The sequence below is a fragment of the Gracilinanus agilis genome, chromosome 4 (genome assembly GCF_016433145.1).
Source record: "Gracilinanus agilis isolate LMUSP501 chromosome 4, AgileGrace, whole genome shotgun sequence".
Lineage (NCBI taxonomy): Eukaryota > Metazoa > Chordata > Mammalia > Didelphimorphia > Didelphidae > Gracilinanus > Gracilinanus agilis.
In genome coordinates this window covers 131,129,126-131,144,432 of record NC_058133.1, presented here as the reverse complement: position 1 = coordinate 131,144,432, position 15,307 = coordinate 131,129,126, and the positions used below count along the sequence as shown (strand labels likewise).

General features: G+C 35.2%; 1 protein-coding gene across 2 annotated transcripts in view; it reads right to left on the bottom strand.

Moving 5' to 3' along the window:
• The window catches only part of MIA3 (MIA SH3 domain ER export factor 3), a 39,734-nt gene extending 26,617 nt beyond the window's left edge, over positions 1-13,117 (bottom strand). For both annotated transcript variants that reach the window (XM_044673143.1, XM_044673144.1), the window contains exons 1-6: positions 12,808-13,117; positions 7,593-7,724; positions 4,857-4,878; positions 832-920; positions 459-536; positions 8-118 (exon numbers count right to left, since the gene is read on the bottom strand). In XM_044673143.1, the coding sequence (XP_044529078.1) occupies positions 8-118; positions 459-536; positions 832-920; positions 4,857-4,878; positions 7,593-7,724; positions 12,808-12,918 (543 nt within the window). In that variant the 5' untranslated portion in view covers positions 12,919-13,117. The remainder of the gene's footprint in view (positions 1-7; positions 119-458; positions 537-831; positions 921-4,856; positions 4,879-7,592; positions 7,725-12,807) is intronic.
• Between the last annotated feature and the right edge of the window lie 2,190 nt (positions 13,118-15,307).

Below are 15,307 nucleotides of genomic sequence, written 5' to 3'. Positions count from 1 at the left end.
CTTTTACCATGTCCTGTTTCTTTACATTCTGTTCTTTCTCAGTTTCCAATAATGAATGAAGATTTTTCACTTTGTCATCCAGTTTTTGATTTGTTTCTTCAAGTCCTTTGATTGTATCCTAAACATTATAGAGATCAACAAATTCAATCAAATAAATCATTAAATTCCTGGTATGTACAATGGTTACTTTAAAAATCATTCATTTTGGGGGCAGCTCAGTTGGATTGAGAGCCAGGCCTAGAGATGGGAAGTCCTGGGTTCAAATCTGATCTCAAATACTTCCTAGCTGTATGACCCTGGGCAAGTCACTTAACCTCCATTATTGCCTAGTCCTTAATGCTCTTTTGTCTTGGAACCAATACACAGTATTGATTCTAAGACAGAAGGTAAAGCTTTAAAAAAAGAAAAATCACTCGTTTTATTTTTGATTTTGTGTTGTAAAAGAAAGAGGGTTTTACCTTAAGGCCAGCAGCTTCATCAGAAAGATTAATATTTTGTTTCTTGGTTTCCTTTACTGACTCCTTTGCTTTTCTGATCTATAGAAAGACAAAAAAGGATTCAGAAAAGGCAAAAAACAAACTGTAAAAACATCACAAGACAGAATTCCCAGTTGTTTAATTTAAGTTTTAATTCCCTAAGAATTTTGAGACACTTTGTAGTCTAAGTGGGTGCTGTTTTACTCAGAAGACATTATATTTGCATTTCCTTCAGATTAAGATAATTTATGAAAAATAAGACTATAGAAAATAAAATAATTTATAAAAAATAAAGGACTAAGACACTGAAATTACTAGAAATGAAAGAAAGTAAAACCAACCAGGATGACCATACCTTATGATCATATTCTGACATCTTTTCTAAAATTTCTGTTTTTTCTTGTAAGAGGGTTTTAATCTTCTCAGCAAGTTGTTTTTCATTCACTAAGGTGAAAAAAGGCCATAAGAAACTTTAATTACCCCATTGTTAGAAAATCCATGTCAATTGTCATTGTTATATCTAAGCCAGGTTACTTACAGTAGATAACACATTGCTGCTCTATATTCTTTTTTGAGTTTTAAAAATTAGGCTTTATAGTAGATTTAGAATGTAAAGGAATATTGCAGTTTCTAGTCAAACCCCATCATTTCACTGAGGACCAGAGAGTCATATAAGTGAAGGTTATATCAGTAGTGCTAGAGTTGGAATTTGAACCCAGGAGTAAAATCAGAACTCTGATCTTGAAACCACTAACTCTTTCAACTGAACCATGTCTTAATGTCAATAGCATAAACAAACAGTGATGGAATATTATTATGCTCTAGTAGGATGCTCTCAGAAAAACTTATTACACCCAAACAGTATTATTGTTTGATGATCAATTGTGATATGACTCAGCAATACAAGGATTCAACTAGTGTGAATTAAATATTATGGAGAACTCCAACCCAATCCCGGAAGACTCATCCAATGGGGCATCCCAGAATTACGTGTCTTAATTTGCCAGCATGGCAGGAGAGTTTCCTGACCAACAGAAGTCGAAGGATACGACCTGTAGAGACTGAAGTAAATCCCTGGCCAATTAGAAAATCTTAGAGAATGGGTTTAGACTGAGTTTAAAAAGCCAGACTGTGAAGCAGATTAGGGCTTATCTATGTAAGCAATCTCTGGCAAACTGCATAGTAGGGCACTGGCACAGCATAGGACCAGCAGGAATAGGCTAGAAATCCAGGAATTAAACACTTGCAAGGACTTTGGGTATAGACTGCTAATACCTTTTTTTCCTCTATTTCTTTTTCTTTACTAATACTTTTAACTTTTAAATTTAATATAAAGTCTCTAAGATTAATTTTCATTTATTACAAACTTCAAAACAATTCTAAAGTACTTATGATAAAAAATGCTAACCATCTCCAGAGAAAGAACTAATGGAGTCTAAACACTTCGAGGTTGAAACATACTTTTTATAAAATTTTATTTTTCTTGGTTTAAAATTCATTTTTAATCTGTATTTTCTTTTAAACATGACTAGTAGGGAAATATGTTTAACATAACTGTACATGTATAGCCTATATCAAAACTGTTTACCATCTAGGGAAGAGATAATTTTGAACTCATAATTTACCCCCAAAATTTAAAAATTGTTTTATACATATAATTGAGAGAAATACATATTAAATTATTTTATACATATAAGTGGGGGAAAATAGTAAACATAAATATTGCTAGATTTAATCATTCAGCTTTTATAAAGTCTCAATATAATATATAGATCTTGATTAGGTCAAATAAGACTCCTATGAAGCATCTGCCTAATTTGAATTCATACTACCTATTTTCCCCTGGACTGGAACCAATTACTATATTTCACATAGTTATTACATAAAATAATGTGAATTCAAATACATGAAATCACATCAGAGGATTAATGTACACTAATTAGGACCTAGCTATAAAAGCAAAGACTAGAAATAAAATCATGAAAATCTTAAGAGTTGAAAATAACTTTAGACTTCATCTAATTTAATTTCTATTCAAATCATAAATCTTCATTATTTTACTACTAGCTGAAGATCTGAAGTAGCAGGGAACCTTATTACTTTTTATCAAAATTTATCTTATTTTTGGTTCATTTTGTTATTAATTTTTCTTAATATTTATGGTAAGCTAAAATCTTTCTTTCTATGACTTCTACTCCTAAGTATTAGCTCTGACAACACTTGGGACAATGCATAATAAGAAGCCTTAATATTTCTGCCACTGACAATCCTACAATAATGAAAGTTGCTATCTCAGATAGGCAAAATTCTGCCCATTTCTTTAACTGATCCTTGATATTTTGAATCCCTTTATCATTCAGGTCATGTACTAACCTAGAAAATATTCCTTTCAAAGATGTGATAGCTATAATTATAACCAGTGCTACAGATGTGGTCAGAACACATAAGATAACAATGAAAACAACACTTCCATTGTTTTGTACCCTATTTTTATTAATGCAGGCTAAGATCATGAATTAGTGCTGTTGCCTGCCACAGCACACTACAAATTCATACTGAACTTACAAGTTCACCAAAATTCTAAGATCTTTTTCCATTTTAACTACTTTTTTAGCCACATCTTCCCCATATTATAACTGTAGAATTGTTTGTTTGTTTGTTTTATTAGTCCAAGGGCAGGAGTTTACATTCATCCCTATTAAAAATATCTTTTTACTTTCACCCAACAGCATATTAGATCCACATGAATCAGAATCAAATAAGCTCAATAATCTAGTGTTTGATAAACCTGAAAACATAAGCTACTTAGGAAAGAACTCTCTATTGACAAGAACTAATGAGAAAATTAATAAGCAATATGGCAAAACTGAGTTTAGGCCAGCACCTTCCACCATTTACATAATAAGTTCTAAACAGATATATAACTTAAATGTAAAAAGCTATACCATTTTAAAAAACGAGTTTAAAAAGATGTATGTATCTTTCATAATGCTGGCTAAAAGAAAATACTCTAATAAGGAACAGAGATTATATTACATGAAACAGAATATATTTTGCATAAATTTAAAAAAATCTTTGCATTGAAAATCTCTGGTAAAAGTCTGATATCCAAAATATATAATGAATTAATACAAACATATATAAGCCCAAGAATCATTCCCCAATAGCTAAGGAGTCAAGACATAAAACAGTTCTCAGAAAAATTGCAACCACATGAAAGAAGGCTTCTCCAAATTGTTAATAAGAATATAATAAATCAAAACAACATTAGTGTTGTACTTTATACAACCAGCAAACTATCATAGAAGAAGATGGAGCTAAAAGTTGGAAGACAGATGCACAAATACAGTGTTGAAATGGTCCAACTACTCTGGAAAAGTGAAATTATATCCAAAAAGTCACTAAAGTGTCTATACTCTTCTAATCCAGAAATCCCATATCTAAATCAAGTAGGTCAAAGACAAAAAGAATAGTCCCATATATACCAAAGTATCCATTTTAACACAAAACTAGAAACAACCATCTAGGTACTTAAGAATGAGGAATTTTTATAAACAAAATGTAGTACTAGTACATGAATTGAAAATATTACCCTCAGTGCTTATCACATCACCTGGTACATAATAGGCCCTTTAAAAGATGTTTAGTAACTGATTTATCAAGGTTGGCCTCAAAGAAAAGTTGAGAAAAATGCACTTCCTTCCTTTCATTGTAGACAGGGAAGACTGGGTATGGAACACTACCAAATGCTGTTGAACAAAACTGGTATGTGTACTGGACTTGTTGAACTCCCTTAAAAATAAAATCTTTGTTACATGAGTTAGTTTATTAGCTAGGGAAGTAGAGAGGGATATCTCTGGAAATAAACATGACACAAAAACAAAGGCATCAAAACAAAGGCATCACTATTTTACAGCTTGGTGAAAACTGAGGCATAATTGACACTACCACTGGAAAAAGTCTGTATTTGAACATGCATTAAAAAGTGTTTTGGGATACATGGGCTATACGTCCTGATCAAATAATCTTTGTATCTTTAATGTATAACCAACATCATATTAAGATCACTTGGGGTTTAGTATTTAAATTTCCCTAAATCAAATTTAAAACACAAGTATTTATAGTGAAACAAGTATTTTTAAAGAAGTCAATGCACCCAGGGAATTGTGTGTTGGTTACAGGGAAGGAGGAGGGGCTTTGGGGGAGAGGGAAAGAACATGAATCATGGAACCATGGAAAAATATTCTAAAATATTCTAAAAAAAATAAAGAAGTCAATGCATCTGTCACAAATCATAGCATCTACTTAAAAATATATATAAAATTTAACAAACATTATACCTGAGTATTGAATATTCAACACACAAGCCAAAAATCTTACCTTGATAAACTCTGCTCTTTACCTAGAATAGACAAAGAAAAAAATGTCAGTCATAAGTTTTATGATACCTGATAAAACACTGAAACACAAGTAGATATGTTGCTATTTTAAACTGACTGATACTGCCAATGTAGTCTGTTAAGTGAAACTACATAAATATACTTAGATGATTTCTAAATTAAAAGGCTCTAAGGTTAACGTCCCTACTTCAAAGATAGGATATTTAAAGGTTAGCTTATATAACTATTAAATATGCAGAAAGGCAAATTTAAAACTTGACCAAGAACTTCATAATAATTAGAGATATCCAAGGCTGCCTACAGAAATAAAAGGTCCAGCAAAAGCTGGATATATTTTGTAGAAAGAATTCTTGTTCAGGTATGAGCCAGACTAGATGTCTTCCAAGGTCTCACTTCCAAGCTTTACAACACATATCTTCAATATTCTTAAAAATGGCAATTATCTTTACAATAAATAGTTAATGCTTCATTTTATTATCCAGAGATCATTTATCCTGAAACTCAACATAGCATGAAGCAAGCATAAATGAGAAAATGAGATTCAGTACCCCAAATCACAAAGGAAAGCCAACACACTTTTACTCAGGACATACTTTACACATAATTCTAAAAAATTTGATTAATTCATTTTCCATCCCACTTCAGAGTAAGCAAAATGAAAATGGGGGAAAGAGGTTTGCTAGATAGCCATACTGACAGAGACAAATAAAAAGATTAAAAAACTATGAAAAGCAGAAATAAAAATTTTAAAAATACCCTCCAATCTAGAGACATTTAGTATTAAGAGGCAAATAGTACCTAATCTTATCAAATCCAGGGAGTTATATTCCAACTTTGTTTTCTCATTGAAATACAATTTCAGCAAGTATTTATTAAGTACTGACTATATCCAAGAACTAGTTCCCAAATCCCCAGAAAGTCTATTTAACCCACAATGGACCTATAATTTCTTTGTTAAAGAAAACAACAAAATCCCCTCTAATAACAGAAAGTAACACCTGTTCTGAACCTTATTGTCTTAAGAGAGCTGCCTAAGGTACTGAGAAATGAAAATACCCAGGGTCATAAGGTACTGCAATATGTGACAAAGGCAGGTCTTGAACCCAGGTCTTTTCTTGGCCCATGACATGTTCTCTATTAACTACAATATAGTGCCTGACCTAGTCATATTGAGAATGCTATAGAAACTACCCACTATTTGTAACACTGTTTCGAACAGAAAAATGTTTTCAGTTTCAATTTGGGATACCAGACATATCTTCCCCTGTTTAGAGTTGCATCTAAAGATTTGTACCCCAAATATTGAAATTTTTAAATATTGCTGACATTTAAGGGGATAACTTCTTTAATTTGAAAAATTAACTCTTTTGCTCAGGCTCAGAAGTATAAGATATCATAGATGATGCGATATCAGGTGGCAGGGTGGCAAAGTGGAAAGTGAGCCTCAGAACCAAGTAAAGTTTGAGTTCAAGCCTCCCCCCATTACTTCCTTCTACACATATATCCTATCTGTGGAACTGACCAAGTCCCATGTCTCAGTTTCATGTCCACTAATGTCTCAGGCCACTCTGAAAACTGCAAAATGATTTATAATCTGCATTTATAAACTTTAAGTTTTCTTTCTTTTTTTTAAATTTTGATAAATTGCCTTTGCAATTCTATGTATTTTATTTGTGCATTTAAAAACATGATTCTGAGAAGGGGGCCCATAAACCATGACACAAAACATTAAGAACCCCTGGTTTAGGGAAATGCCTCACTAGAGGCCACAGGCCAGGGAAATTCCAGATCCATTGGAATTAGGTATATAAGAATTTCTACAGTTCTTTTCCCATTCCATAAGGGAAAAAATCTGTGGCAAAATGACTTCCTTACTCCTCTTCCTCAAACATAGCACTACATCAGGCCTAGTTGATAGGGATGCTCTCTTCACTTCCACCTTAAAATTAATTTATTCAAGATTCAACTCCAGCACCACCTTTCAATATGAAGCCTGCTAGTTCCTCACACCAACTCCCAAACTACATGGTATTCATTGTGTGTCTATGAGAATCAGGACTGTTTCATTCCATTTGCCTCTGTATCTCCTGTGCCTAGTACAGTGCCTGGAAATACTTCGAGTACTTAAAAAACGTTTATTGGTGAGGTGATATAGTCCCATTACCAAGAATGTCACAAAATATTGATTTGCAAGTTAAATTTCCAGACTTTCTATAGTCTATAACTTTCTAAAGTCTATACCTTTCTATAGTCAAGTTGATCACCCTCTATCTGGAAACTACATAGGAGTTATGGAAAAGGACAAAAAGCTAAAATATGGGAACTTATCACTGACAATACAAATTATTTTTCAAGTACTAACTGAAAGATGTTTTGAGTTTGATCCAGAACCTACTACTGATTTGAATTACCACCAGTATTTATATCATATTTAGACAGATATAAAGTATTTCATTTGAAATATCCATTGTGAGTGGTATTTTTTGACATTTTCTCACTGGCATAATGAGATATAGTTTCCACCAACATTATCCTCCAAAGGTTGTTACAACAAAATTAAAGACCATTTTAAGGTTAAAGTTTGTGTTTCAAGTAGTGGTTCTTACACATCAACAAAATGAAGAAAGAATAGTCTCAAGAAGTATACCTACCTGTTAGCAAAGTACAATAATGTTTTCATGCAAATTTCACCTAAAAATAAATTCAATATACTCACTGAAAGAAAAGTTCTCCAGAAGAAAATGGCAAATGAACCAATTCCCAGTAAGGCTGTAATAATTATAGGCTCCCAGGGCAATCCATGAAAATCAGGACCAGGCCGAATATCCTCAGGCAATGTGGCAACCAACTGAAATATCAAGATTAGAAATGACAAACGAACTTGAACTTGAAAAGAATATCTCATGTATTCACAACAAATCATGGCAATACTAAATTATATTTTTTCATGTTACTCACATTCTTCAAATTCTCAACAGTCCTCAATACTTACAAAATGAAGTTCAAATTCCTTGACCTGCCAATTCAAGAGCTTCACTATCTAAACAGAACCATTATCTATAGACTCATCTCCCTTTTCTCCCTAAATGAAGTTTATATCAAATCAAAATGACTTATCTCTTAAAAATAACTTTTCGGGGGCAGCTGGGTAGCTCAGTGGAGTGAGAGTCAGGCCTAGAGACGGGAGGTCCTAGGTTCAAACCCGGCCTCAGCCACTTCCCAGCTGTGTGACCCTGGGCAGGTCACTTGACCCCCATTACCCACCCTTACCAATCTTCCACCTATGAGACAATACACCGAAGTACAAGGGTTTAAAAAAAAAAATAACTTTTCAATGTCCATTTCTTTTCAAACTCCTATTTCAAATTTTCCATTAACATTCAAATTTCAGTTCTCTTTGATCATGCTATTTCATTGCTTCTTCAAGACAGGCAGCCTCCTCCCCACCCAATTCCCAAACCTAGACTGCCACCTGCCAGTCTCCTGAGTGCTATTATCATCATATCACTATCATCACCACGGTAAGTTTGTAAAAAATTATTTCTTCCTCTGCATATTTCCAGCTCATTTCTTGTCTAGACTACTTATATTAAACTGGTAGTACCTTTAACCACTATCTTTACAGCTCAAAACTAGACTGTTTCTTAAAAACATGACTCTTGGACAACCATAAAAAATATATATAGATTATAAATTTTAAAGTATCCTGTGCACAAGTTTTTTTCTTGGAAAGCTTTTTTTAGCTATTTACCAGTATAACACTGGTGTGTTCCCAACATTTAATAAAGTGCTGTGCATTTAAGAGGTGCTTAACAAATAATTATTGAATTAAAAAACAAACATGACTCTTTCCTGTCAAAATTTTTTGTATCCCTGAAAGCACATATAATACCACTTTTATTTTTAAAATAAAATTTTGATATCTTTTGTTTTTTAAATCATTAGGTGGGGAGAACCCAGATGATGCATGCTCACACACACACACACACTCTCTCTCTCTCTCTCTCTCTCTCTCTCTCTCTCTCTATATATATATATATATATATATATATATACACATATATGTTGAATGATTCAACCTCTCCATACAAATAAAATATTTGGAGGACAAACAAGACTTCCAAGATGAAAACATGAGAATACATCATAAATATATATCATCAGCCCAGATAGAAAACATGAAAGCATCAGAAAGCAGATCAATAATTTCATGCATCTGTATAGAATCTACATAGTTCAGGTGGACATACTCTAAAAATCTATTATGTTATCCTATATTAATAATATTATGTTATATATAATATATTAGCAATATATAGTATAATATATTGTGTTAATAATAAAGAAGAAAAGAAAGAGATGGGTGCAGATGTCATTATTTCATTTCAGCTAGGCTGAAATAAACTAAAAAGGTTAAAAAAAAAGAATAGGTTTTCAAACTTCCAAACTTTCACATTCTTCCCTTTCTATACCTCTGGATCCATAGATTCTTTAAATACACCAAATTTCTAACAACGGTTCCCATAGCAATTACAATAGTAGTTTATAAAGCAATTGTTATATGGGGGAAGGAGAGTGGGAGGGACTGTGAGGAATACATTTTCCAAACTCAAGTTTATCATATATAAGGCAATGTCCTAAGTTCTTATAATACAACCTTCAAGAGTTTACAATCTAATGGGGAGTAGGATATATACAAGTATCTATAGGGCAAAATGAAGTAACTACAGAGATCCAAACAAAATGCTACGGGAAGAGTAAAGAAGTATAAATCACTTCCAGCTGAAGGAAAAATTCAGGGGTAAAGAAGCTGGCACCATAGACAGGAGGGCTTTGAAAGAAAAAGATTTCTATAGGCTGAGATGAGAGGGCATTCCAATATGTTAGAATTAAAGTGAAAAAGATAATTAATATTCCAGTTAGTACTGTTTGGAATACAGTAATACCATACATGAAGACCTCCCTCTTCTCAATGTAGAATGCCACACTTCCTGAAACATAGTTTTTAAGAATATGCCGGCTTACTGAGAAGTTAACCAATTTGCCCATGGTAACTTGGGCCAACACAATAACTATAACCATTACAAAACATTGTCTCTCTGCAATGCAATTAAGAAAGCCAAGTGACACAGTGCTCCTGAAGAAATCAGAACTGGAAAAGCAATGTACATTGAATTTAATTATATAAAAACCGTGACAATACATATGTGAATGGACAAAGATCATAAAATGGATATGAAGGATAACAAGAGTTATAGTTTCTCTTGTATGTTGAGGTTCATTATTCAAATATAAACTTCAAATGTTTATTTAAAGTTTTCATGCTTAAAATTAATAAACTATTCAAAAAATTCAAATAAATGAATAAAAACAAAATTCCCTTCTCACTTGAAGTCACCAAAGACAATTCAGTTCATGTCAATACTCATAAAAATCCTGGACCACATACCTTGGGCTAACTTTTAACATTCATTATGCCAGTTTCAAAAAAAGTGCTTGAAAGAATTAAGAAAAAGAAAAACTTATATGCAATATGAAAAAGAATAGTTTATATTAATCGTTGTAGTCGAATAGGCAAAATGCAACTTTTGGTAATCTCTCTTTTTTTTAACTATTATGTAAAGTTAATGTTGAATATAAATTTTGTCTCCTCGAGATATTTTCAGGCACATAGGGTGGTCTACTTAAAAAAGGCAGTATTGATGAATAACCTCTCACTTTAAAAAATTAATCTTTGATTTAGTTTCTAGACTTAATTCAAAATAGTAGTGTTTCCTTTTGGGAGAGAACTGAAAAGGGAGAGGTACAGAATATGAGAAGGAAAAAAAAGTAATTATTTTAAACTCTAAGTTAAATGCTGAGAAACTACAAACATATAATTGGATTTGAGCCCAAGATCTAACCCTTTAAATGAGAACAATTACCCTCCCCTTTGGGGTCTTGGTTTCTTTATAAAATAAGATTAGACCAGATAACCACTATTGATTCTTGTGGCTCTTAAAAGTTCTATAAAGGAGCTGTTTTCAAGACCTTTTCAAAGGGTACACAAGATTAAAATTATTTCCATAACAACAAGACTTCAATTTCTAATATAGTATATATATATGGATATGGATATCTATGACCACATAAACAAGAGCTCTTTGGGGGAAGAGGTCCTCAATAATTTTTAAGAGCATAACAGGGTCTTTTAAAGCCAAAAAGTTTGAGAATTGCTACAATAAAGCTCTCTACCTCTGACTCATGTGGTGTATAAATATAGTGAAGAGCATGCAAACAAAAACAAAATATTAAGCCTGATTTCCCATAGACTTAATGAATCAAAGATAGTGCTATTGCTAAGGCCAGAGTCAAACTCTTGACTCCTGGGCCAACTCTTTGAATGTAGCCATAAAAGCATTAAAATCACTGAACCTCACCACCCAAATCGAACAAAATAAATATAATTTTTGCTGCTGTCAGTCCTATCTGATTCTTTTGACCCCATTTAGGGTTTTCTTGGCAAGTTACTACAATGCTCTGGCATTTCCTTCTTAATTCATTTTATAGATGAGAAAAACTGAGGCAGTTAAGCGACTTGCCGAGAATCATATAGCTATTATATCTGAGGCCAGATTTGAACTTGGGAAGGTAAGTCTTCCTGACTTCAGACCCTTCTATTAGCTGGACCACCTACTAGCAGTCTCCCAAAACATAAATCAACATAGCTAATATTAATTTGTGGTTTTCAAGTCCTACAGGTTTCCCGGTTAAGTTTGACATCAAATGGGCCACAGCATTTCTTATGGTAACTCATTTTTTAATTTAACATTTTACTTTATCCTCTTTTAAATGGGAGAGTGAAGGAAAAGATTTTAATCTTCAAGTGCTAATAACTCATTTGTTAGTTTGAAGGAAGATAAGACTGTATTTTATTAACATCTCTTCCCATCACTTTAATTTTTCTTTAATATTATGTAGAAAATGCAGAAAATAAAAGGGACAATAAAAAATTTCATTCTTACTAGTCACTGACCTCAGGACAAAAGAAAAAATCTGTAGCCACATTAAAACATCTTATTTTAAGATTACAAAATAGTAGAAAGAGAAAGTTAGGTAGCACTTCGTTCTAGGAATATTGTTTACCTCTAGTTTCATGCCAGCATAAAGCAGAAATAAAACATCTATTTAGCATAAAGTTTTGTGGGTTGTATATGGGCCTCAAAGGAGCAGGAACAGAAAAACATTAAAATCAAAATCGCAATGAAAATAACCTTTAAAATACAAAGCAAAAAGTCTCCAAGATTTCCTTGTCTTTTAGTTGATCTGTACTTAAGGCTCTTTTTTGGAACTGGTAGTGTGGTACATGCAGCTTCTCCGCTTTACTAATCCCGAGGACTAGTTCCAGATAGGTCTCTCCAATTTTAACTAAACTCTCTTTTTCAAAACTATTTCTGAACTCCAAGATAGGACAGATATAGCCACATTACTTATGAAAGCAATACACACACCTTGTGACAAAAAAGCAAACTCTCCCTCCTCTTTAAAATTCTGTTCCTTAATCACTGTCACTCTCCATCAAAACGAATGAAATTGTGAAAGCAACATTCCTGAGAGCAGGACATTCCTTCCTAAGGACACACAACACACAAGCACCCCCCACACATACACACACACCCACACACACTCACACTCACACTCTCACTCATTCAGTGTATCAGCAGCAAGCTCTTTTCTCCAGCCTGCAGAGGGCTAAGGCCACCTCCAAAAAGGGCCAGCCTCCTGGCCTACGAGTCGGTTACCTTTTCCCCGGAACGGGCCGGCCCCTCCTCCCGGATCTCCGGAGCACCTGCCTCTGCCTATCTCCTGCTCCGGCGCACACCTTCCCCTCCCCCGCCCCAAGGCCTCTCCCGCCCTCCCCCCCTCCCTTCCTCAGGGGTTCCGGTGGTCACCTCCAGCAGCTTGGCCAGGAGGGCAGCGTACAGCACCGACAAGGGACCCAACAGCTCAGGGGCCCCGGTGGCTGAGGCCGACGGCCCAGTAGAGGCGGGTCCCGTCTCCATAGCCCGGGCGGAGAGGCTGGGGCACAAGTCCCCTCAGCACTCGCTAGCGACGACCCTACGGGATGTAGACTCCCCCGCCGCTGCTCCTACTTCCGGACGCCCCTGTTGAGTTCCAGAAGAATGAACTTCGCCTCCTCTCGCATAACCTTCCGTCCTAAGCAATAACACGTCAACCGGACCGGTCCTGACCCCGAGCCGGTCTCGGCCCCGCCCCTCTCCACTATGTCGTCAGCACTTGGCGCCGCAACCACAGCATCCCCGGCAAAGAGCGCGACACTTCGAGGAAACCTGATCTAGAGGGAGGGGCGGGTCAGGTCCGGGCAGAAGAAACCAACTGTAGGACTGGGAGGGGGAGGATAAAGGGAAAAACTGCCATCCTAACTGATAAAGGGCGGAACCATTGCGAGGGGAGAGGTTTAGAACTCCAAACTCCCAAAGGCAAAAAGAACTAAAGAAAACCTCCGCAAGAGACAGAAGGGCTGAAGAGCCTGTCAGCGAACTGGACCTGTCCAGGTGGCCGGACAGAAGAATAGGGACTGCAGCCCCTACACGCCATATGGGCTTTGGAGTGCTTCTTCCTCACTCCAAAAAAAACCTCAAAATATGACGGGACTGGATACGTGGAACTGAAATAAAAGAAGACAAAACACCATCTATTGGCCATTTATGCCCTAAGGATCACAGGACCTTTTTCTGGTAGCTGAAAGTGTGGTCTTCTCCATTAGAATGTACATTCCTTGAGGCTGGGACCCCCTTACTTTTCTATTTGTATCCCCAGGGCTTTGCACTTGGTAAGCGCTAAATAAATGCTTTATTCAGTCATTCTCCTGTTTATTAATGCTTCCCTTCAAAAACACCTGCTTAGAAGCATGAACTTTGTGCACAACATTGTTCCTAGTACATTTTTTTTTTATACTGGGACAGAAGAAAAAAACTTTAAAAACCTGGCCCCCCTCCTACTAATTCCCACTCTTTACCCCTAAATTGCAGATCAGATCCATCCAGTAGAGCGGGTGGCATTTTGACTAGCTTTTCCCAAGGCCTCAACTCTGCCCCCTGGATTCCCTGTCTTCCTTCCGGTCCCAGCTAAAATCTCACTTTAATGTTAAGTACCTTCCCTATACCGGCCTCAATTTCTCTGGTATTTATTTTGTTTGTTCATAAATGCTTTCATGTTGTCTCTTTAGATTGTGCTCCTCAAGAATGTCTTTTGCCTTTCTTTGTATGCTCAGTGGTTAGCACAGTAGTGCCTGACACTTAATAAATGCTTAATGTTAAATATAGTAGACGCTTAATAAATGCTTAATGCTTGACTGAAAATGCCTTCTACAAATGCACCCCCGCCCCCCAGCATCCTATGAATAAAGCATTATGTGCAAAGAACTGTGGCTTAGGTGGAGTTTTTAACCTGGGGTCTGTGAACTTTTAAACAATATTTTGACAACTGTATTTCAATATAATTATAGTTTTCTTTGTAATACTTTTGTAATACTACATATAAAACATTCTGGAGGATCCCTAAAGTTTCACCAGATTTCAAAGGGGTCTATGGCACAAAAAACTGAACACTGGGAGGTTGTCACATATCTAGTATGAAAAAAGGCAGACCTAGAAGAATCTGAGGATGATTCTCCATTACACCACTCTGCCTCTTATCTTGATTAGAGTAGGTGTTTGATAAATGTTGGATTGACTGGACAGTCTCTCTTTAACTTATGAAAGGAGAATTGGACTAGAAGGATCTCAAGTATCTTTCAGCTCTAAATCTATTGCCTAGGGAGTGAGAGAGGGAAGAGGAAAACCACCCCAAATTGGCACAATGAGCAGGAATCCTAGGCCATAATCCTTAAAAAAAAAAACAAAGTTATTCTGGCATTTTCCTAGGATAATTGAGGGGTTTTAGGAGAGTTTCCACTGAAAGACACCAAAAATTGCTTCTTTAGAATAATCTATTTCTTCCAGGCAGACTTCTCTAGCCATCCCCAACCGAACTTTGTCATCCTCTTTTCCTGATTTCCTATTGCACTGTCCCCAACTAAAATGTTTCTAATGCCTCTTTACCCCTTCTTTTTACCTAAGTTCAACCCCTTCAGTAACTGTAAAAACTAACAAAGAAATCACTAAAATAGGGAGTAGTCCTTAAAAAAGAAAAAACTGATCAAGAATTAGCATATTTGATCTAAGAGGAGAAAAATGAGAAATACGCATTGAAATAATAAAGGGAGGCAAAAATATCTAAAGATTTGGCTTTAATCCCATACCTCTTAAATTTAAGTCACTTCTTTTAACTTGGGAAATGAATAGCTAGCCAAGAAGATGGTATGTAAAAGTAAAATGTAGATTTCCAAATAGGCATAGCAAATTCCAAGAAGAACTTTTAAAAAAAGGT